We start from the raw sequence: 23,243 nt of genomic DNA on the forward strand, positions 1-23,243 counted from the left end.
TGTGAGCACATAAACATAGTTTTGTGAGAGCTTGTCTAAAATTGATATTTTTTTTATATTTCAAGTAATTTGCCATTTCATATTTGTTTTTAATATGTTTAAATATTTTCAGCTTTTCAGAGTTCTGTAGCTTGATTTTAAAGTGTTTGTAATATTTGTCATCAAGGATTTTGTTAGCGTAGCTAGAGTTTGATTTTGGGTGAATTTTAGCGTTGGTTAATAGACTTGTGTCAATGTTGTTATTATCAAACATATCTTGTAAATAAGCATGCCAGCCTATGTTGTGTTGTGTTTGTAGCTCTTTGCTACAGGATACTGCATCATATAATATAGATCTTGATTCTTCTACATTTTCTAGGTACATAAAATATTTACAAATATTTGTATGTATGCTATTTATAAGTGGGTAGCGCCCAGTTCACTCCTGCAGGCAATGTTAACACTGTTTCGTGGGACTTTTATATATATATATATATGTTTTTCTTTGTACTCATTAATCTTGTTCGCAGGTTAGCATTAAATAGGTCTGCTTTTAGTTGCCTAGCTAGGTCCCTGAATTGTGTTTGGAGTCTATAAGTTGTGATTTTATGTTTTTTCTTTTGGGTCCTTTTAGAATGATTAATCTTTTTTGTTGGTGACATTCTAGACGCTGCAGTTAGCACGATATCATTTAATGAGCTAACAGCTTGGTTAATGTTATGGACAGATATTTCAGTATCTATAAAGTTTTGTATTTTGCTAAGCGAGTCAGGTGATAGTTCTTGTTGATACATTGTACTGTTGTCATCATTGATTTTATGTTTGTGTTGCACTTATTTATAACATATGGCACAGTCACCGTGTAGCACAAATCTGGCACAGTGAATAGCAGGCACATATGTTATTTTGGCACATCAAGTTAGTAGCAAGCTGTTTTTCACACAGTTCCATATTTAGATCAGACAGCTAGCACAATATGGTTTAGCACAAAGGTGGCACATAGTTAGGAGCAGGTTATTTTTACACACATGTAATAAGAGTCTAGTAGATTTTCTTGGTCTTGTGATCTTTGTCATTTATACTGGGTGTTCAAACCACTCATACTAAGGTTACTAGTGGCGAAAACCTATTGTTTAATAGGACAGGCACGTCAGATGTGTGATAACCTGGTGCCTTATGGAAGTCTTTTGAGGCATATTTGACTGGCTTGTTCCATGGTGTTGGTATGAAGTGTTGTCTTTTGTCGTGGTTTCGTTGATTGGTTTGTTCTTTCCACATGGGGGCTTTGACTCTGTAGGCGTATCCATTTCCAAACTTGGGGTATAGCAGATATTTGTATTTCATCACTCTGATACCTAGTCCATTGAGGTGTTTTGGGTCATTATTTTCAAAGTGGGTGCTTGTCGAGCTGATATCAAGCATGCTTATGTATTGAACATTGGAATGTTTGCAGATTTCAAAAAAGTCATTGTCAGATTCCTTTTTCTGCCGTTCATGTATGTTTTGGTGGAATATGACACTGATGTACACTTTTGTGTTCTTTAGATTTGATGCCGTTTTGACCAACATGTCAAAATCATTTAATACTGTAGTTGGATTATTATGACTGATGTCATTTCCTCCTGTTTGTATGATCAGGTGAGATGGCTGGTAATGTGGGTCCATATTTGTAATAAATTTTGTTGCTCCTCTAATGGTTTTTTCTCCTAACTCAATGCGTGAGCTGCGCTTCCCTGGAATTAGGTTGTGGGATCGTATCATCCTTGTATTGGAGTCCCCTATGATCATTACGTCTTGTTTTGAGTATGTTGTGTGTATTTTTCCATTATGGTATTCCTCTGGTGTGCATTCCTGTGATTTTTGTTTTGGTGTTATCTTTGCAGACTCTTGGAGCTCTTTTTGATTTATTTCTTTGTCCAATGTTGTTGTTTCTGTTTTATTCGTGGTTGATGCTGTGGGGTTCAATTTGACATCTGGCAGAGGTTCTGAAGCACTGGTTTTTTGGTTGTTGGGTGTAACTTTAACTGGGGCTTCATGGTGAATTTTTATAGCAGGTTGTGGCAAGTCGGTCTGTGTTGATGTGTCGACATGAGCAGGTTTCTTTAAAATATCTGAGTAACTTGGTAATCAGTAAAAAATTTCTTTAATCTTTTTATTGAAATTATCGGTCAACTGGTTGATGGTTTTCTTTATTTCTGCGATGGTTGTTGTAATGCTGTTGATTTCTTTTAGTGTTTGAGGGTGTATTGATTGGGGCTGGGTTTGTTCCAGCATAATATTTTGGTTTGGCAGGCATGCCTTGAACTGAAGGAGAAGATCACAGATGGACATTTCCACATTATTTAGTGTGTTAATGGCAGGATCGGAATGTTGCATACCACGTGAAGTATGTTTCTGTGGCACTCCTTTGTTATTTGAGGGCTTTTTTCGGATGCACCGGCCTCGGTGGCGTCGTGGCAGGCCATCGGTCTACAGGCTGGTAGGTACTGGGTTCGGATCCCAGTCGAGGCATGGGATTTTTAATCCAGATACCGACTCCAAACCCTGAGTGAGTGCTCCGCAAGGCTCAATGGGTAGGTGTAAACCACTTGCACCGACCAGTGATCCATAACTGGTTCAACAAAGGCCATGGTTTGTGCTATCCTGCCTGTGGGAAGCGCAAATAAAAGATCCCTTGCTGCCTGTCGAAAAAAGAGTAGCCTATGTGGCGACAGCGGGTTTCCTCTTTAAAAGTGTCAAAATGACCATATGTTTGACGTCCAATAGCCGATGATAAGATAAAAAATCAATGTGCTCTAGTGGCGTCGTTAAATAAAACAAACTTTACTTCTTTTTTTTTTCGGATGCTGGTATCAGGGCCAGTTTGATAATCACATTGATCAGCTTCGGGTATTTTATTTTTTTGGTTCAAATAAATGTCCTTTACTACAGCCTGTTCACTTGTATTTGGGCAGACAGGTTTATCTGTTGTTGTTGTTGTTAGTAGTTCATCAATATGTTCTTGCCCTGATGGTAGCTGATTGTCGTGGTACTCCAGTCCATTATTTCCAGTTTCTTTTGTCTCCGATATTTGACTTGGGGCATTTTGGTGGGCTTGAGTTTGGTTGGGTAAGTCTTTTTGCTTTGTTTCCTTCTCGTGGATTTCTTGTCTGTTTGAGGCCTGGCATGATGAATTTTTTATGGCAGTTCGTTCACCATCATGTTGTGATCCATGGCTTTGGAGGTTGGTTCTTGGAGCTTTAGTTTGTATTGATTTTTGTATCAATGTTTTGATCTGTGTGTCTTGAGAATGTATGTTGTGATCATTTTCGAAGAGTTTTTTCAGACGAAGGATTGGTTCTCGAATGGGTTCTAGATTCCCATTGATCAGGATTCAGCTTGTTGTCATGTACAGATTTACTGTCGTTGGTTTAGTTAATTTGTCACAATATGTAATTCGTAAAGTTTGGATGTTGGTGTGTCCCTTGTTATCTACGGTTCGAGTTATTTTTATTGATACAGTGGATTTTTCATCAAGTAGTTGGTAGTAATCAAGCAACATTTTTAAAAATGTTTCAAAAGCCGCCGCACTCAGTTCCAGTATTATCTGGGCTTGTTGCCCTTCTTGGATTTCTTTTTTTGTGAATTTTTCAGGTCTACATGCAGCTGACAGTTTGTTTTTTAATGCTTTTGTAACATCCATTTGGTATTCTGTCGTTTTAATATCTACTGGTGTAATGTTTTGATATTTTGGGTTTGGTTTGAGCGTGTGTGATGTACGTCTTATCTTAATTACAGGGCCTGTTTCCGGTTCGGTTTTTTCGTCCGCCATTTTTGAAGAGTTTATTTCAGAATTCATCAAGTTTTTGTCACTGCGTTCTTAAAAGAACGTTCTTTGTGATGCTAGAGGTCTGGGGGTATGGTGGAATTAATTGTGTAACAATTATTACCGTTTGGTGGTATTCATGACTTCTTTTTAGTGTGATTTCGCAGAACGAAATTTTAGCCGACTTCTCTTCCAAGGGACATAACTCTGATACAGTATTGGATATATCAAGTTTGTAATTTCCATACGAGTAAGTCTTCCATACGAGTTCACTTGTGGATTTCCATACAAGTTCACTGCATTTTCCCCCATACAAGTAAGTTTTCCATACGAGTTCACCGCAAGCCTTTAAAATAATGGTTAATCAGCTACATAACCTTGATGGGATATTCCATGGTCAAGTAAACGGTACCAATAGGTCATTTTTAGAAACTCATTCAAGTGAGACAAGTTTGGTATCATTTGAAAGGTTAATATCTCTAGTGTCAAATATTACATTAATCCTTTTTCAGTAGATGTGTTTTAATCATTGATAATGCAACTAATGCATCAACCATGAATGCAGCAATAGTTTACGAAAAATTATGTTAACACATTTATCAGCATTTTGTTATACATAAGTGAGTAGAAATAAAAATCTTTATACAGAAATAATTCCAGACATGTCCTTTGTTAATTGACATAATATATAAAAGACAAATTTATATTTCAAGCAGTCTTTTATCCATAATATTTACATATTACTCGTGTGTACGTCCAACACCAAAATATAAAAAAAATCTCCACTTCTGCTAACTGGTTGTAAAATGTTACTGAAATGCAATGTTTATTTTATATGGTTGATTAAAAAATATAAAAACAATTACTGAATATGTAACAATTGCCATGCTACTGTGGTGCTGTTATAGTGTACGTCCGACACCATAAAGCATGTTTATTTTTTTTTCAATTTTGAAGCAAAGTATTGATATTTATGCAATGTCAGTGTGATTTTAGGTGACATTTTTTTTTAACTAGAGCCAATTATGAATATCAGTATTAATTTTTTATCCATATTTAAGTGGATTAAGAGGAATTTATCAGTGTGTGCAAGAGGCAGCTTCCTGCCAAAAGTGTTGATTATGTTTTAAAAGGTAAAAATTATACTTGCAGCTACCTGTTCATCTCCTTATTTTAAATGTCACTTGTCATTTGTAGGTGTACACTAGGCACAAGGTGGCCACTGTCGTCCCCCCCCCCCACCCACCCACCTCATCCCACCCCATGTAGTCGTAGGTGTTACCTTGAATTTTTGAATGGTGTTCATCTTAATTTTTTTGATTCCCAGTCTGGAGCTCCATGCGGTAAGACATGTTTGTTTCGCTTGTGCAAACTGCACGTGCTTTCGTGTGCTCGACTTGGGAGTCCTTCATTTCGTTGTTTTTGTCAGCGAAATGAAGTTTTCTACTTGCATGTATGCGGCCATTGGAACTGATTGAATGCTGGAACGCTTCTCGTTTCGACAGCCTGCACCACCAGGTTGGATTCTTTTTTAGCGAGATTCCTTGCCTCCACGTCATTTCTCCGTCTGACTGTCGACTTGTTTTGTTTTCGTGACTCGTATGACGGCCATTCTGCAGAACGCCACGGTTGTTCGCGTTTAGTCTCTACATGTCCGAGCCTGTCCTAGCAGCACTGGAAGATTGACCGCCCCACTCTAAGAAGAAATAGGAAGCGGGGTCGGCCCCTACTACTCTTTTCCTAGACTTTACCTTGCTTTATAGTGATACCATCTCGTATCCTCCGGAGTCGGGCCCGTCCGCACCACTATACCAACCCATGACAACTGGACTATACCCTAGTCTGATACTCTCTCTCGTTCAGACGGATCCGGCTTCTCAAGATCTGTATTTCAGCACAGCACTACACCTTCAACGTCTATCGACTGTCAATCTAGGGGTTTTCTTGACGGGATGCAACCCATCTTGTCCCTTTAAGCTGTGCACCCAAACGGCCTTAACGAGGTTACTCGCGTGGACATATCGATCGGACTTTAAACTTTTAGATCTGCGTTCAAAATTTTATGTCGAAATTACTTCTTTTTAAAAAATATTATTAAATAGTCCGATCCTCTCTTCTTTCTCTTATTTAATTTTGGACTGTCCTTCTAAAATGCTCCAAATTATATAAATATTCGGCCGAGCAGTCAATTCTTTTTTATTTTTGGCTTGTAACCTTTTTCTCTTTTTTTTATTTATTCTATTAACTTTTTTACTAATTGCTATTTTCAAAATTCTGCCCATTTTCAACCCCCTCCATCCCGAGTCAGGCCACCGATCTTATCGGAGGTCGGACTCGGGATGGGCGTGTTCGAAACCCTAGTTGTATATCAGCACGATAAACTAGTTATCATCATCATCATCATCTTAATTTGCACTGAACTAGTTACAGTTATGGCTAATATTTAAGGTTTCTTTAAAAAACCCCACCAAAACATGGCCAAGAGGGGAGTTCATCCCCACCCCCTGAACCCAGACCTTCGTTTTTGACGGGCGCGAGCGCTATCACGCCCGTGAACCCCCATCAACTCAATCTGACGGGCGCGAAATAACGCGCCCCTAAATTGAACAAATCACGCTTGTGTTTTTTGGTTATTACAACGCCACAAATCTTTCCATTCTGTTCACAATGAACTTCCTATAATACTTTTTACATATTGAAACACGATTGGTCGGTTATCTTTACACTGAGCCAATCAGCTAGGAGTTCACTTATTATTAAGATCTCGTCTGTTTTGTTTGTTTAATTTCGTACAATGCAGGTAATGATCGCGAAATGTATTTATACTGTCGTCGTTTTGATCACGTACAGGAAAAATAATAGGTGCGTTGTCCAATATATATAATGTTTAATGTATAATGTTTTTACATGTTGATATCACAGTAAACGCGTACACAAACAAAAAAGTAATTTTGTAAAGCAGGTTTTGTTTTCGTTAATAACATAGCGATGTACTCGTAGACATTTCTACTTTTCGTTTCACGATACTGCCACGTGAATTAAAGCAAAGGACATTGCCCTTGGTAGAGTCAGATTTCTAGTACATGTGATCGGTTGACGGGCACCTGAAACAAACCTACACCGATTTAATATCAAGTCAGTAATTCAAATTTACCGAGAGTAAAGCATGTATATTTTAAAATTAAGCTTACATTAGGGTGGTTATGTTGGGGGGTGGGGTGGGGGTTTGTTTTAGTTTTTTATGGGTTGCTATTATTCGAGTTAGTAGTATAATAAATGACGTGTTAACTACAGTACACTGATAATTAAAGTTAATCCTGTTTGTAAAAATATATATTTATAAAAATTGTAGTAAGATATATTTGGGTAGAAAACAATAGATGTTGACATTATCTCTGTTATGACATTATTATTATTATCGTCATTTTTAAATAGATAATTTGAAGGGACATGACATGTATATTATTATTATGATATCATGATAAATGTGATAACCCTGTACCATGTGGTTGTTACACTTTTAATTTCTTTTTAGTTTAAATGATTTGCAAATAGGCCTACTGACATTATTTTTTGTGAGTGTTTTATTAGATATTTTACAGTTAGAATTATTCTTAATAACAATACCATGTTTGATAAAATGCCAATTCACATTCAGTTCACAGGTTTGTGTCCATGGAGAAATCATATCATTCTGCGATGAAGATTAAAATTATTGTACTTGTTTTAAATAAAACAGAATAAACACAACAAATCAGTTTCAATTCTTTATTCATAAATAGTCAACAGATTATCATGATTCAGAATTTTAATGCAACATGATATGCATATAATACATAAGAAATCGATAAATGTTGTGTTCATGGTGTTTCCTTTTCTTGTGAAAGACTGCAATTGAGAACAACTATCATATTAGTTAAATTAGGATATTTATTTTGAAAACACAAAACATTAACTCTTAAGATATTTAAGTTAGAAATCATTACTCCTCAAACTTAATCATGTTCATGGGTGCAATTCCTCTCGGTCTCTTACCTCTAATTCAGATTATTTTGAGGGGTGCGATTTTTCCCTCCTCTGCATTTTGAAGAGTGTCATTTCCACTCCCCTTGTAGTCGTAAGCATTTTGAGGAGTGCGATTTTTAGCACTCCTGGGTTTTTCAAAAACGAAGGTCTGTTTATTTGTAGTTTTTTGTAAATATGGAACAATAAATAAAAAATTTGGTGTAGTTTACATCATCAATCTAATACACTCTGAAACTTATTTGGTTATAAATTTTTGACCCTTAAATTCTTTTGAGTAGTATATATATATTTCAAGTGATGACATTGTGTATTATAATATTGTTAAACAATAATATATTGCTGTATATTTTTAACAGGAAGATGACTGGTAAAGTTCGTGGAAGGGGTCGGGGGCGTGGGAGGGGACGGGGACGAGGTCGTAAGACAGCACAAGTGAACCGAGAATCGGAACCGGAACCAGAACCAGCACAGGAAGCAGAGAGTCTGAATATTCACGGTAACACATCAACAGAAACTTGTAGATTTGGTGTTTGTAGTAACTATCCGGGGTAATAGTTCAATGTAACTACAAGTCAAAATACCTTTAGAAGGTGATTGCAGGTGTATGTACACAAGTCAAAATACCTTTAGAAGGTGATTGCAGGTGTATGTACACAAGTCAAAATACCTTTAGAAGGTGAATGCAGGTGTATGTACACAAGTCAAAATACCCTTAGTAGGTGATTGCAGGTGTATGTACACAAGTCAATATACCTTTAGAAGGTGTATGTACACAAGTCAAAATACCTTTAGAAGGTGTATGTACACAAGTCAAAATACCTTTAGAAGGTGATTGCAGGTGTATGTACACAAGTCAAAATACCTTTAGAAGGTGAATGTAGGTGTATGTACACAAGTCGAAATACCTTTAGAAGATGTATGTACACAAGTCAAAATACCTTTAGAAGGTGAATGAAGGTGTATGTACACAAGTCAAAATACCTTTAGAAGGTGAATGAAGGTGTATGTACACAAGTCAAAATACCTTTAGAAGGTGATTGCAGGTGTATGTACACAAGTCAAAATACCTTTAGAAGGTGAATGTAGGTGTATGTACACAAGTCAAAATACCTTTAGAAGGTGTATGAACACAAGTCAAAATACCTTTAGAAGGTGAATGTAGGTGTATGTACACAAGTCAAAATACCTTTAGAAGGTGATTGCAGGTGTATGTACACAAGTCAAAATACCTTTAGAAGGTGAATGAAGGTGTATGTACACAAGTCAAAATACCTTTAGAAGGTGAATGTAAGTGTATGTACACAAGTCAAACTACCTTTAGAAGGTGATTGCAGGTGTATGTACACAAGTCAAAATACCTTTAGAAGGTGAATGAAGGTGTATGTACACAAGTCAAAATACCTTTAGAAGGTGATTGCAGGTGTATGTACACAAGTCAAAATACCTTTAGAAGGTGAATGTAGGTGTATGTACACAAGTCAAAATACCTTTAGAAGGTGTATGTACACAAGTCAAAATACCTTTAGAAGGTGAATGTAGGTGTATGTACACAAGTCAAAATACCTTTAGAAGGTGATTGCAGGTGTATGTACACAAGTCAAAATACCTTTAGAAGGTGATTGCAGGTGTATGTACACAAGTCAAAATACCTTTAGAAGGTGATTGCAGGTGTATGTACACAAGTCGAAATACCTTTAGAAGGTGTATGTACACAAGTCGAAATACCTTTAGAAGGTGTATGTACACAAGTCAAAATACCTTTAGAAAGTGTAGGTACACAAGTCAAAATACCTTTAGAAGGTGAATGAAGGTGTATGTACACAAGTCAAAATACCTTTAGAAGGTGATTGCAGGTGTATGTACACAAGTCAAAATACCTTTAGAAGGTGTATGTACACAAGTCAAAATACCTTTAGAAGGTGAATGTAGGTGTATGTACACAAGTCAAAATACCTTTAGAAGGTGAATGAAGGTGTATGTACACAAGTAAAATACCTTTAGAAGGTGTATGTACACAAGTCAAAATACCTTTAGAAGCTGAATGTAGGTGTATGTACACAAGTCAAAATACCTTTAGAAGGTGAATGTAGGTGTATGTACACAAGTCAAAATACCTTTAGAAGGTGTATGTACACAAGTCAAAATACCTTTAGAAGGTGAATGTAGGTGTATGTACACAAGTCAAAATACCCTTAGTAGGTGATTGCAGGTGTATGTACACAAGTCAATATACCTTTAGAAGGTGTATGTACACAAGTCAAAATACCTTTAGAAGGTGTATGTACACAAGTCAAAATACCTTTAGAAGGTGAATGTAGGTGTATGTACACAAGTCGAAATACCTTTAGAAGATGTATGTACACAAGTCAAAATACCTTTAGAAGGTGAATGAAGGTGTATGTACACAAGTCAAAATACCTTTAGAAGGTGATTGCAGGTGTATGTACACAAGTCAAAATACCTTTAGAAGGTGAATGAAGGTGTATGTACACAAGTCAAAATACCTTTAGAAGGTGATTGCAGGTGTATGTACACAAGTCAAAATACCTTTAGAAGGTGAATGAAGGTGTATGTACACAAGTCAAAATACCTTTAGAAGGTGATTGCAGGTGTATGTACACAAGTCAAAATACCTTTAGAAGGTGAATGTAGGTGTATGTACACAAGTCAAAATACCTTTAGAAGGTGTATGTACACAAGTCAAAATACCTTTAGAAGGTGAATGTAGGTGTATGTACACAAGTCAAAATACCTTTAGAAGGTGTATGTACACAAGTCAAAATACCTTTAGAAGGTGAATGTAGGTGTATGTACACAAGTCGAAATACCTTTAGAAGGTGTATGTATGCAAGTCAAAATACCTTTAGAAGGTGTATGTACACAAGTCAAAATACCTTTAGAAGGTGAATGTAGGTGTATGTACACAAGTCAAAATACCTTTAGAAGGTGTATGTACACAAGTCAAAATACCTTTAGAAGGTGAATGTAGGTGTATGTACACAAGTCAAAATACCTTTAGAAGGTGAATGAAGGTGTATGTACACAAGTAAAATACCTTTAGAAGGTGTATGTACACAAGTCAAAATACCTTTAGAAGCTGAATGTAGGTGTATGTACACAAGTCAAAATACCTTTAGAAGGTGAATGTAGGTGTATGTACACAAGTCAAAATACTTTTAGAAGGTGATTGCAGGTGTATGTACACAAGTCAAAATACCTTTAGAAGGTGATTGCAGGTGTATGTACACAAGTCAAAATACCTTTAGAAGGTGTATGTACACAAGTCGAAATACCTTTAGAAGGTGATTGCAGGTGTATGTACACAAGTCAAAATACCTTTAGAAGGTGATTGCAGGTGTATGTACACAAGTCAAAATACCTTTAGAAGGTGATTGCAGGTGTATGTACACAAGTCGAAATACCTTTAGAAGGTGTATGTATGCAAGTCAAAATACCTTTAGAAGGTGTATGTACACAAGTCAAAATACCTTTAGAAGGTGAATGTAGGTGTAGGTACACAAGTCAAAATACCTTTAGACGGTGAATGTAGGTGTATGTACACAAGTCAAAATACCTTTAGAAGGTGATTGCAGGTGTATGTACACAAGTCAAAATACCTTTAGAAGGTGATTGCAGGTGTATGTACACAAGTCGAAATACCTTTAGAAGGTGTATGTACACAAGTCAAAATACCTTTAGAAGGTGTAGGTACACAAGTCAAAATACCTTTAGAAGGTGAATGTAGGTGTATGTACACAAGTCAAAATACCTTTAGAAGGTGTATGTATGCAAGTCAAAATACCTTTAGAAGGTGTATGTACACAAGTCAAAATACCTTTAGAAGGTGAATGTAGGTGTAGGTACACAAGTCAAAATACCTTTAGAAGGTGATTGCAGGTGTATGTACACAAGTCAAAATACCTTTAGAAGGTGTATGTACACAAGTCGAAATACCTTTAGAAGGTGTATGTACACAAGTCAAAATACCTTTAGAAGGTGTATGTACACAAGTCGAAATACCTTTAGAAGGTGTATGTACACAAGTCAAAATACCTTTAGAAGGTGTATGTACACAAGTCAAAATACCTTTAGAAGGTGATTGCAGGTGTATGTACACAAGTCAAAATACCTTTAGAAGGTGAATGTAGGTGTATGTACACAAGTCAAAATACCTTTAGAAGGTGTAGGTACACAAGTCAAAATACCTTTAGAAGGTGAATGCAGGTGTAGGTACACAAGTCAAAATACCTTTAGAAGGTGAATGCAGGTGTAGGTACACAAGTCAAAATACCTTTAGAAGGTGAATGCAGGTGTAGGTACACAAGTCAAAATACCTTTAGAAGGTGATTGCAGGTGTAGGTACACAAGTCAAAATACCTTTAGAAGGTGAATGTAGGTGTATGTACACAAGTCAAAATACCTTTAGAAGGTGAATGTAGGTGTATGTACACAAGTCTAATATCTACAGTTTAAGCTATCAGTCATTAATTTGGCCATTGTTATTTGACAATAAATTCAACAAAAACCTAATTGGAGTCTTTATTTATTTGGTTAAGATAAAACTGAATTTGGTTTCACATTTCTACCAAATTTTGTCTGTCTTAAACGATGACCATACAAAACAGAAGTTATATCTTGTGTATATGCAAGTTATTTTGTTGAATACTTGTAGAGGGACGCCAGGAAAAGTAAAACCACTACAGAGCTTTGGACAGATTTCAAGATATAATACACGTAAAGCTTATTTTACCCGAGTTCATGTGTCACATGGTGTCAAATCTCTCCGGACCATGTACTGCCATGGTTTTCCAATTCTGAGTGTCTGAATGTGTCATATATTCTGTCACAGAAAATATTGACATGTTCATCTTTCATGTCCAGCTGTAATGCATTTGGATGAAAACTAATGAGTTGAAAGAAGGACATATCCTGGTGAGCTTGTTTTGGTAGATGTTAGAATGAGCAAGAAATACCAAACATTCTTTGCTGTGGGGTAGATGGTGGTTATATTTGGGTACTTGGATCTTTATGGCGAATGGTCATGCTCCCTGGGTAGACATGTATTTTTTCAGTAACTGAAATGCAGAATGTTAGTGGTAGCCAACATTAATGTTAAGTTTTGTGTTTTGTTTCAGAACAATCTGAGGAAAGTAATGATGAACCACCCCCTGAACCACCCCCCGAACCACCCCCAATCTTCAAAACTGCGTTTCCTCCAGAACCAGTTCACCAGAACCAACGACTACGCTGGGATCACAAGGTCTTGTGTTTAAACACTTTAATGTCTTAGTACATCAGGGATCACAAGGTCTTGTGTTTAAACACTTTAACCAAGTGAATGTCGTAGTACATCAGGGATCACAAGGTCTTGTGTTTAAACACTTTAACCAAGTGAATGTCGTAGTACATCTGGGATCACACGGTTTTGTGTTTAAACACTTTAAACAAGTGAATGTCGTAGTACATCTGGGATCACAAGGTCTTGTGTTTAAACACTTTAATGTCTTAGTACATCAGGGATCACACGGTCTTGTGTTTAAACACTTTAATGTCTTAGTACATCAGGGATCACAAGGTCTTGTGTTTAAACACTTTAATGTCTTAGTACATCAGGGATCACAAGGTCTTGTGTTTAAACACTTTAATGTCTTAGTACATCAGGGATCACAAGGTCTTGTGTTTAAACACTTTAAACAAGTGAATGTCTTAGTACATCAGGGATCACACGGTCTTGTGTTTAAACACTTTAAACAAGTGAATGTCGTAGTACATCAGGGATCACAAAGTATTGTGTTTAACCTTCTGACTACTGCAGGCGAGATATCTCGCCTGACGTCACGTCAGTCGATATACTGTACACTGTATACAGTGCATTCCCCAATTCATATTTCCCGCCGTTTTGCACACGACACTCACCAGAAACGGAAATATAATTAAAGAAAAAAGATTTATTTTCAAAATGGTGGTTTTTGTATTGATTTTTTCAATTGAAAATACCTTGAAATTTTTAGTTAAAAAATGGTTTTCGGCAAGTATTTTCACTTGACTACAATGGCGGCACGTCGCGGTAATTTTCAGGGATCGATAGCTGATTGTAACAGGTCTTGTGTTTAAACACTTTAATGAAGTACATCAGGGATCACACGGTCTTGTGTTTAAACACTTTAATGTCGTAGTACATCAGGTATCACAAGGTCTTGTGTTTAAACACTTTAAACAAGTGAATGTCGTCGTACATCAGGGATCACAAGGTCTTGTGTTTAAACACTTTAACAAGTGAATGTCGTAGTACGTCACGGATCACAAGGTCTTGTGTTTAAACACTTTAATGTCTTAGTACATCAGGGATCACAAGGTCTTGTGTTTAAACACTTTAAACAAATGAATGTCTTAGTACATGTCACACGGTTAAATGAATCTTGTGTTTAAACACTTTAATGTCTTAGTACATCAGGGATCACAAGGTCTTGTGTTTAAACACTTTAACAAGTGAATATTGTAGTACATCAGGGATCACAAGGTCTTGTGTTTAAACACTTTAATGTCGTAGTACATCAGGGATCACACGGTCTTGTGTTTAAACACTTTAATGTCGTAGTACATCAGGTATCACAAGGTCTTGTGTTTAACTTTAAACAAGTGAATGTCTTAGTACATCAGGGATCACACGGTCTTGTGTTTAAACACTTTAACAAGTGAATATTGTAGTGCATCAGGGATCACAAGGTCTTGTGTTTAAACACTTTAATGTCGTAGTACATCAGGGATCACACGGTCTTGTGTTTAAACACTTTAATGTCGTAGTACATCAGGTATCACAAGGTCTTGTGTTTAAACACTTTAAACAAGTGAATGTCGTAGTACATCAGGGATCACAAGGTCTTGTGTTTAAACACTTTAATGTCGTAGTACATCAGGGATCACACGGTCTTGTGTTTAAACACTTTAATGTCGTAGTACATCAGGTATCACAAGGTCTTGTGTTTAAACACTTTAAACAAGTGAATGTCGTAGTACATCAGGGATCACACGGTCTTGTGTTTAAACACTTTAATGTCTTAGTACATCAGGGATCACAAGGTCTTGTGTTTAAACACTTTAAACAAATGAATGTCTTAGTACATCAGGGATCACAAGGTCTTGTGTTTAAACACTTTAACAGTACATCAGTGAAACACTTGTAGTACATCAGGGATCACAAGGTCTTGTGTTTAAACACTTTAATGTCGTAGTACATCAGGGATCACACGGTCTTGTGTTTAAACACTTTAATGTCGTAGTACATCAGGTATCACAAGGTCTTGTGTTTAACTTTAAACAAGTGAATGTCTTAGTACATCAGGGATCACACGGTCTTGTGTTTAAACACTTTAACAAGTGAATATTGTAGTGCATCAGGGATCACAAGGTCTTGTGTTTAAACACTTTAATGTCGTAGTACATCAGGGATCACACGGTCTTGTGTTTAAACACTTTAATGTCGTAGTACATCAGGTATCACAAGGTCTTGTGTTTAAACACTTTAAACAAGTGAATGTCGTAGTACATCAGGGATCACAAGGTCTTGTGTTTAAACACTTTAATGTCGTAGTACATCAGGGATCACACGGTCTTGTGTTTAAACACTTTAATGTCGTAGTACATCAGGTATCACAAGGTCTTGTGTTTAAACACTTTAAACAAGTGAATGTCGTAGTACATCAGGGATCACAAGGTCTTGTGTTTAAACACTTTAATGTCTTAGTACATCAGGGATCACAAGGTCTTGTGTTTAAACACTTTAAACAAATGAATGTCTTAGTACATCAGGGATCACAAGGTCTTGTGTTTAAACACTTTAATGTCTTAGTACATCAGGGATCACACGGTCTTGTGTTTAAACACTTTAATGTCGTAGTACATCAGGTATCACAAGGTCTTGTGTTTAACTTTAAACAAGTGAATGTCTTAGTACATCAGGGATCACACGGTCTTGTGTTTAAACACTTTAACAAGTGAATATTGTAGTGCATCAGGGATCACAAGGTCTTGTGTTTAAACACTTTAATGTCGTAGTACATCAGGGATCACACGGTCTTGTGTTTAAACACTTTAATGTCGTAGTACATCAGGTATCACAAGGTCTTGTGTTTAAACACTTTAAACAAGTGAATGTCGTAGTACATCAGGGATCACAAGGTCTTGTGTTTAAACACTTTAATGTCGTAGTACATCAGGGATCACACGGTCTTGTGTTTAAACACTTTAATGTCGTAGTACATCAGGTATCACAAGGTCTTGTGTTTAAACACTTTAAACAAGTGAATGTCGAAGTACATCAGGGATCACAAGGTCTTGTGTTTAAACACTTTAACAAGTGAATGTCGTAGTACGTCACGGATCACAAGGTCTTCTGTTTAAACACTTTAATGTCTTAGTACATCAGGGATCACAAGGTCTTGTGTTTAAACACTTTAATGTCTTAGTACATCAGGGATCACACGGTCTTGTGTTTAAACACTTTAATGTCTTAGTACATCAGGGATCACAAGGTCTTCTGTTTAAACACTTTAACAAGTGAATGTCATAGTACATCAGGGATCACAAGGTCTTCTGTTTAAACACTTTAATGTCTTAGTACATCAGGGATCACAAGGTCTTGTGTTTAAACACTTTAATGTCTTAGTACATCAGGGATCACACGGTCTTGTGTTTAAACACTTTAATGTCTTAGTACATCAGGGATCACAAGGTCTTGTGTTTAAACACTTTAAAGGAGGGAATGTCGTAGTACATCAGGGATCACAAAGTATTGTGTTTAAACACTAAACGAGGGAATGTCGTAGTACATCAGGGATCACACGGTCTTGTGTTTAAACACTTTAAACAAGGGAATGTCGCAGTACATCAGGGATCACAAGGTCTTGTGTTTAAACACTTTAAACAAGTGAATGTCGCAGTACATCAGGGATCACAAGGTCTTCTGTTTAAACACTTTAAACAAGGGAATGTCGCAGTACATCAGGGATCACAAGGTCTTGTGTTTAAACACTTTAAACGAGGGAATGTCGCAGTACATCAGGGATCACACGGTCTTGTGTTTAAACACTTTAACAAGTGAATATTGTAGTGCATCAGGGATCACAAGGTCTTGTGTTTAAACACTTTAATGTCGTAGTACATCAGGGATCACACGGTCTTGTGTTTAAACACTTTAATGTCGTAGTACATCAGGTATCACACGGTCTTGTGTTTAAACACTTTAAACAAGTGAATGTCGTAGTACATCAGGGATCACAAGGTCTTGTGTTTAAACACTTTAATGTCGTAGTACATCAGGGATCACACGGTCTTGTGTTTAAACACTTTAATGTCGTAGTACATCAGGTATCACAAGGTCTTGTGTTTAAACACTTTAAACAAGTGAATGTCGAAGTACATCAGGGATCACAAGGTCTTGTGTTTAAACACTTTAACAAGTGAATGTCGTAGTACGTCACGGATCACAAGGTCTTCTGTTTAAACACTTTAATGTCTTAGTACATCAGGGATCACAAGGTCTTGTGTTTAAACACTTTAATGTCTTAGTACATCAGGGATCACACGGTCTTGTGTTTAAACACTTTAATGTCTTAGTACATCAGGGATCACAAGGTCTTCTGTTTAAACACTTTAACAAGTGAATGTCATAGTACATCAGGGATCACAAGGTCTTCTGTTTAAACACTTTAATGTCTTAGTACATCAGGGATCACAAGGTCTTGTGTTTAAACACTTTAATGTCTTAGTACATCAGGGATCACACGGTCTTGTGTTTAAACACTTTAATGTCTTAGTACATCAGGGATCACAAGGTCTTGTGTTTAAACACTTTAAAGGAGGGAATGTCGTAGTACATCAGGGATCACAAAGTATTGTGTTTAAACACTAAACGAGTGAATGTCGTAGTACATCAGGGATCACACGGTCTTGTGTTTAAACACTTTAAACAAGTGAATGTCGCAGTACATCAGGGATCACAAGGTCTTCTGTTTAAACACTTTAAACAAGGGAATGTCGCAGTACATCAGGGATCACAAGGTCTTGTGTTTAAACACTTTAAACGAGGGAATGTCGCAGTACATCAGGGATAACATGGTCTTGTGTTTAAACACTTTAAACAAGGGAATGTCGCAGTACATCAGGGATCACACAGTCTTGTGTTTAAACACTTTAAACAAGGGAATGTCGCAGTACATCAGGGATCACAAGGTCTTGTGTTTAAACACTTTAATGTCTTAGTACATTAGGGATCACAAGGTCTTGTGTTTAAACACTTTAAACGAGGGAATGTTGCAGTACATCAGGGATCACAAGGTCTTGTGTTTAAACACTTTAAACAAGGGAATGTCGCAGTACATCAGGGATCACAAGGTCTTGTGTTTAAACACTTTAAACAAGGGAATGTCGCAGTACATCAGGGATCACACGGTCTTGTGTTTAAACACTTTAAACAAGTGAATGTCGCAGTACATCAGGGATCACAAGGTCTTGTGTTTAAACACTTTAAACAAGTGAATGTCGCAGTACATCAGGGATCACAAGGTCTTGTGTTTAAACACTTTAACCAAGTGAATGTCGTAGTACATCAGGGATCACAAAGTCTTCTGTTTAAAACACTTTAAACAAATGAATGTCGTAGTACATCAGGGATCACACGGTCTTGTGTTTAAACACTTTAAACAAGTGAATGTCGTAGTACATCAGACAAGTCTTGGCACTATTTAAACAAGTGAATGTCGTAGTACATCAGACAAGTCTTGGCACTATTTAAACAAGTGAATGTCGCAGTACATCAGACAGGTCTTGGCACTATTTAAACAAGTGAATGTCGCAGTACATCAGACAAGTCTTGGCACTATTTAAACAAGTGAATGTCGCAGTACATCAGGGATCACAAGGTCTTCTGTTTAAAACACTGTAAACAAGCGAATGTACATCAGACAAGTCTTGGCACTATTTAAACAAGTGAATGTCGCAGTACATCAGACAAGTCTTGGCACTATTTAAACAAGTGAATGTCGCAGTACATCAGACAAGTCTTGGCACTATTTAAACAAGTGAATGTACATCAGACAAGTCTTGGCACTATTTAAACAAGTGAATGTACATCAGACAAGTCTTGGCACTATTTAAACAAGTGAATGTACATCAAACAAGTCTTGGCACTATTTAAACAAGTGAATGTACATCAGACAAGTCTTGGCACTATTTAAACAAGTGAATGTACATCAGACAAGTCTTGGCACTATTTTAACTAAGAACACATTTTGTAGTTATTGTACTTACATAATTTGTTTTAAAATGTTCTTGCTTATGCCATACGTTTTAAATGTGATTAAGTTTTACTACATTTAGTATCCAAATGTTTCAGGTTAAAAAATTTAAGAGTTGTAGCCCTTTGAACAGGTTGTATGTTATAATTGTGGCTGAATATATATAAACTGACAATTTGAGTGAGTTTGTTTTAGTTGATTGATGATCAGTTTGGTAAAAAGTTGAGGATTTCTTCTTTTTTCTCTTTTTTTCTTTTTTCTTTTCTTTTGTAATGAAAATTAAGGGTTTGAATGTAGAAGGGAATATATTTTGATTTTAGTGGAATATTATATGGAAATCGATTAATGTTTTCTTTGAAGACACTGTTTTATCCTATTTGTTATATATTGCAGGTGAACCTAATCGGTGAGAAAGTTGTCGACCCTCTGATTCACTGCTGTGAAAGGTGTACCTTGCCCATTCTAATCTATGGACGACTGGTGAGTGCATATGTGCTTGGAAAAAACCAATATCATTTGTGTTGTGTGCCAACATTTTTAACACTGTAAAAACAAAATATTGGAACATTATAATCTAACATTTGGTAACTACAGATATTTAAAAACAGTCTATGTCATATGGAACTTGTCTATAAAGTAAACAAACTGACCTAAATTGAAAGACATTTGGTCTTATAGTTCCAGGTTTAAAAGAAAATGTCTATACAGATCAACGTAAGTCATTGATTTTTCTCTTGCTTTACGTTATTATACAGTGGTCTCTAGTGTGCTGAATTAGACAGATTTGACGTAAACTATTGTCACTGACCAGGGCCCCGTTTTACGAAGCAGACCTTAAAATTTACAGCCGTTTCACGAAGCGATTGTAAACCCAAACTTACTACAATCGCGATCTTAACTACGGTTAAATCTTAGATCGCCAACAGTCATTCTTCACACCCTTGTTTTGGCTTCGTATACAATAAATATAACATATCCAACGGTAATGTTTTAATATGATATATTTGACAAAAAATACTTTTTATATATATATTTCATCTTGATCTTAAACTTAATGTTTTGTTTAAAATTATTAAAAATAAAAACATACTGAAAGTAAACTGCGTTGTCTGCTCTCGGAACTGTTTTGACAGGGGTCAAGGTTAGTAGACTAGTTTTTATTTTAATGTGATGCAGCATTGTAATGATATAGCTCATTTTTTATTTATATGACGTCAGTATTCTAATGACATCACTTGCTTAGACTTAGATAGGGTTTTAACATGCTCATATACCTTTATGGTTTTGAACACGCCTATCCCGAGTCCGGCCTCCGATATGTTTGGGGATCTGATTCGGGGCAGGAAAAACCTAAAGATAGGGACAATTTAGAAATTTAGAAAATTACTACCAAAATTAAATAAAATAATGAATGGGGAGGTTAATAAATTTTGACTGCGTCCTTAAACATAAATATACTTACTCTAAAATTACTTAAAAGAAATTAATTTGACGCAATTTTAGATGGGGTGATCTAAAAATAAATAAATTATCTACTATGATCTTATTAGACCCCAGAGGTGTGGAGGAAGGGTAGGAGGGTTAGCCCCGGCCCACAGAAAAGTTATATTCGTCACTTGCCATCTTCTTACAGTTTAACAATAAATTGAGTGCATGACGTTTTCATTTTAATAACACTGGAAAAATCCCAATGCAAAATTGCTATTGATATAGTCTTGTTTGAACATTACTAATGCAACTGACTGCTGTTTGCAGAAAATCTTGTAATTAAAAAATTTGTACTATTTCCGAAATATGATTTGAAGTGAAATTACAGTAAGATATGTTATATTTATTGTGTAAGAAGCCAAAACAAGGGTGTGAAACGTGACTGTCGTCGACCATAATGGTGAAAGAGGCCGTCGATTCTAAAACCGCTTGAAACACTTGCAGCAGTTGCAGAATAGCATGCCGAGGCATCCGATACCTTGATATCAGTTCCAGGGCTCGCACTGTCATTCGCCAAAGTCGCCAATTGCAAAAAATATACAAAAGTTGCAAAAGAATTTTCGGTTCGGCGAAAAAATTTGTGAGAGATTTTTTTTCCATCTCGATTTTTAGAACAAAACTTGTTCAACCAGTTTTGTTCAGTTGATCCGCCTTGCGGTGTGAATGAGCGTTATGTTGCATTGTTCATACAATGGTGAGGAATACATATTGTTTCTCACTTATTATTAGTTAAAACTTTCTACGTTGACAGATTATATTTCAAACATATTAAATGGCAAAATTAGAATTAATTTGTGCTATATCTACTGATATAATACTAACTCCAACATGATACATCCCTCCGCCCCTTGCACAGAAATACAAAACTTGAAACCGGCATGAAACTGAAAAAGGTTTTTTCCCCACTTGTGAAAGACTGTCGCATGCCAGTGTTTTGATAGCAATAACATAAAGACGTTTCCTTTGTCTTTATGTTGGGTGACTGGCTATAACCTTGAGTTGGACACCATACTAATTATGAATAGTATTCAGTTATAAATCATACAGGTAGTTAGGAGGGTAGTTACAAAATGAGGTCATGGCGTAGGGTATGATCAAGAGTTACGCACTTTAAAAAAAAAAAAAAATTCAGCCAGTCTGGCCATTTTGTTTCTTTAAAATATGATTTTTCTATTATATATACAATAATACATCTATTACCAAAGAGATTAAAGATACATGCCTACAGGCCTATGGCATTGGAACAATATCTGGAGGGGGTAGCACAGTCTTTGGTGGGACTATTGAGTTTTATCTTTATATAAAGCAGAAAAGAAAAAAGATAACCAAAATAAGAACAGAAAATCTAATGTTTATAAATTTATAATGTTGGTAAAATTAATGCCAGTGACAGGGAAAGAAGGAAGTGTGTTAAAGAACTTTATGGGTTGATTATTGTCATCATTACAAAACATAACGTGGGCAGGGTTACACAAAAAGTCAGATCTTACATTATGTAATTCTTGAACGTCTCCATAATTGGACATTTATAAACTTCTTTTGTCATTTTCAAATTATTTTGATGTGTTATCATATTTAAAAAAAATTGTAATAAAAACAAAAGGGCATTGGGTCCTGTTCTGGACCTCATTTATTCTAGCATTTTGCACACATATTTCAAAAGCTCAGATTTTACACACACATTTCGAAAGATACTGAATGATATACCTTGTTAGGTTATTAAATATGTGAACATTATGTACCGGTACTTACATTTCACACTTTTGGTGCAAAAATATATGTATAGTGTATATCTTAGTCCGGTGAATCTTTTTGGGAACATATATAATGGATCAAAATTCACTTGCTTCTTTCAAATTACAGAGAAACATACAATTTTTATCATTCTCTGATGCATACAAAAAGTAAAATTGTCTCTTTTGTGTTATACCACTCGTGTTGCACTGACTTCAATGAGCCCATCCACGTGGATCGACCCTAGACTGACCGCACATCATACAAGTGCTTTACCACTGGGCTACAGCCAGCCCTAGACATCAGCAGAATTTCATTGTTAGATTACCAGACGTAAACTGAATAATAAATACATTTTAGCATATACTATATTATCATAAAGAACGAGATTAAAAATAAAATCTTTTGACTGAAATGCAAATATGTTACTGGCAAATATATATTTAGATTGGCGAACGAATTTGAATATTGGCAAATTTTTTGGCAAACAAAAATAGCAACTCAGGGCTAGCCCTGAGTTCCTTGTCGTTGATTGAGTCTTAACTTCATGCTTCTGTCATGAAAAACACATTCCATTCGCCTTTTTTTTTCCCCTGAGCATTAATTTAAGATCAAGATCTTCGAGCTACAATGGGTGCAGACCTGTTGTAAATATTAATAGTAACCTAAGGTTATTGTAAGCTAAGGTTGTTCAGTAAGATGGGCTGTCCATTGTAGGAAAACGTTACTGTCGCTACCTTAGGCACCTAAAGGTATTTTAGAGCTAACATTGCTTCATAGAACGGGGCCCAGGACTTTGTGATCGTGTCAGTTTATTAGTCTCCTACTGGTCCGAACAGTTTGTTCAGTATCGCGTCACGATTCACTACACAACTTTCACAGGTCACTACACAATTTTAACAAATTAAACAGTAATT

The 23,243-nt window shown here is 36.2% G+C and overlaps 1 protein-coding gene across 1 annotated transcript in view; it reads left to right on the forward strand.

Annotated features, from left to right (window-relative positions):
- LOC121367395 (E3 ubiquitin-protein ligase Hakai-like) overlaps positions 1-23,243 on the forward strand; it is a 39,368-nt gene that overhangs the window by 4,593 nt on the left and 11,532 nt on the right. Inside the window, exons 2-4 of the mRNA XM_041491549.1 lie at positions 8,167-8,306; positions 12,946-13,070; positions 19,498-19,584. Of these exons, the coding sequence (XP_041347483.1) occupies positions 8,171-8,306; positions 12,946-13,070; positions 19,498-19,584 (348 nt within the window). The 5' untranslated portion in view covers positions 8,167-8,170. The remainder of the gene's footprint in view (positions 1-8,166; positions 8,307-12,945; positions 13,071-19,497; positions 19,585-23,243) is intronic.

Source organism: Gigantopelta aegis, chromosome 3 (genome assembly GCF_016097555.1).
Source record: "Gigantopelta aegis isolate Gae_Host chromosome 3, Gae_host_genome, whole genome shotgun sequence".
NCBI lineage: Eukaryota > Metazoa > Mollusca > Gastropoda > Neomphalida > Peltospiridae > Gigantopelta > Gigantopelta aegis.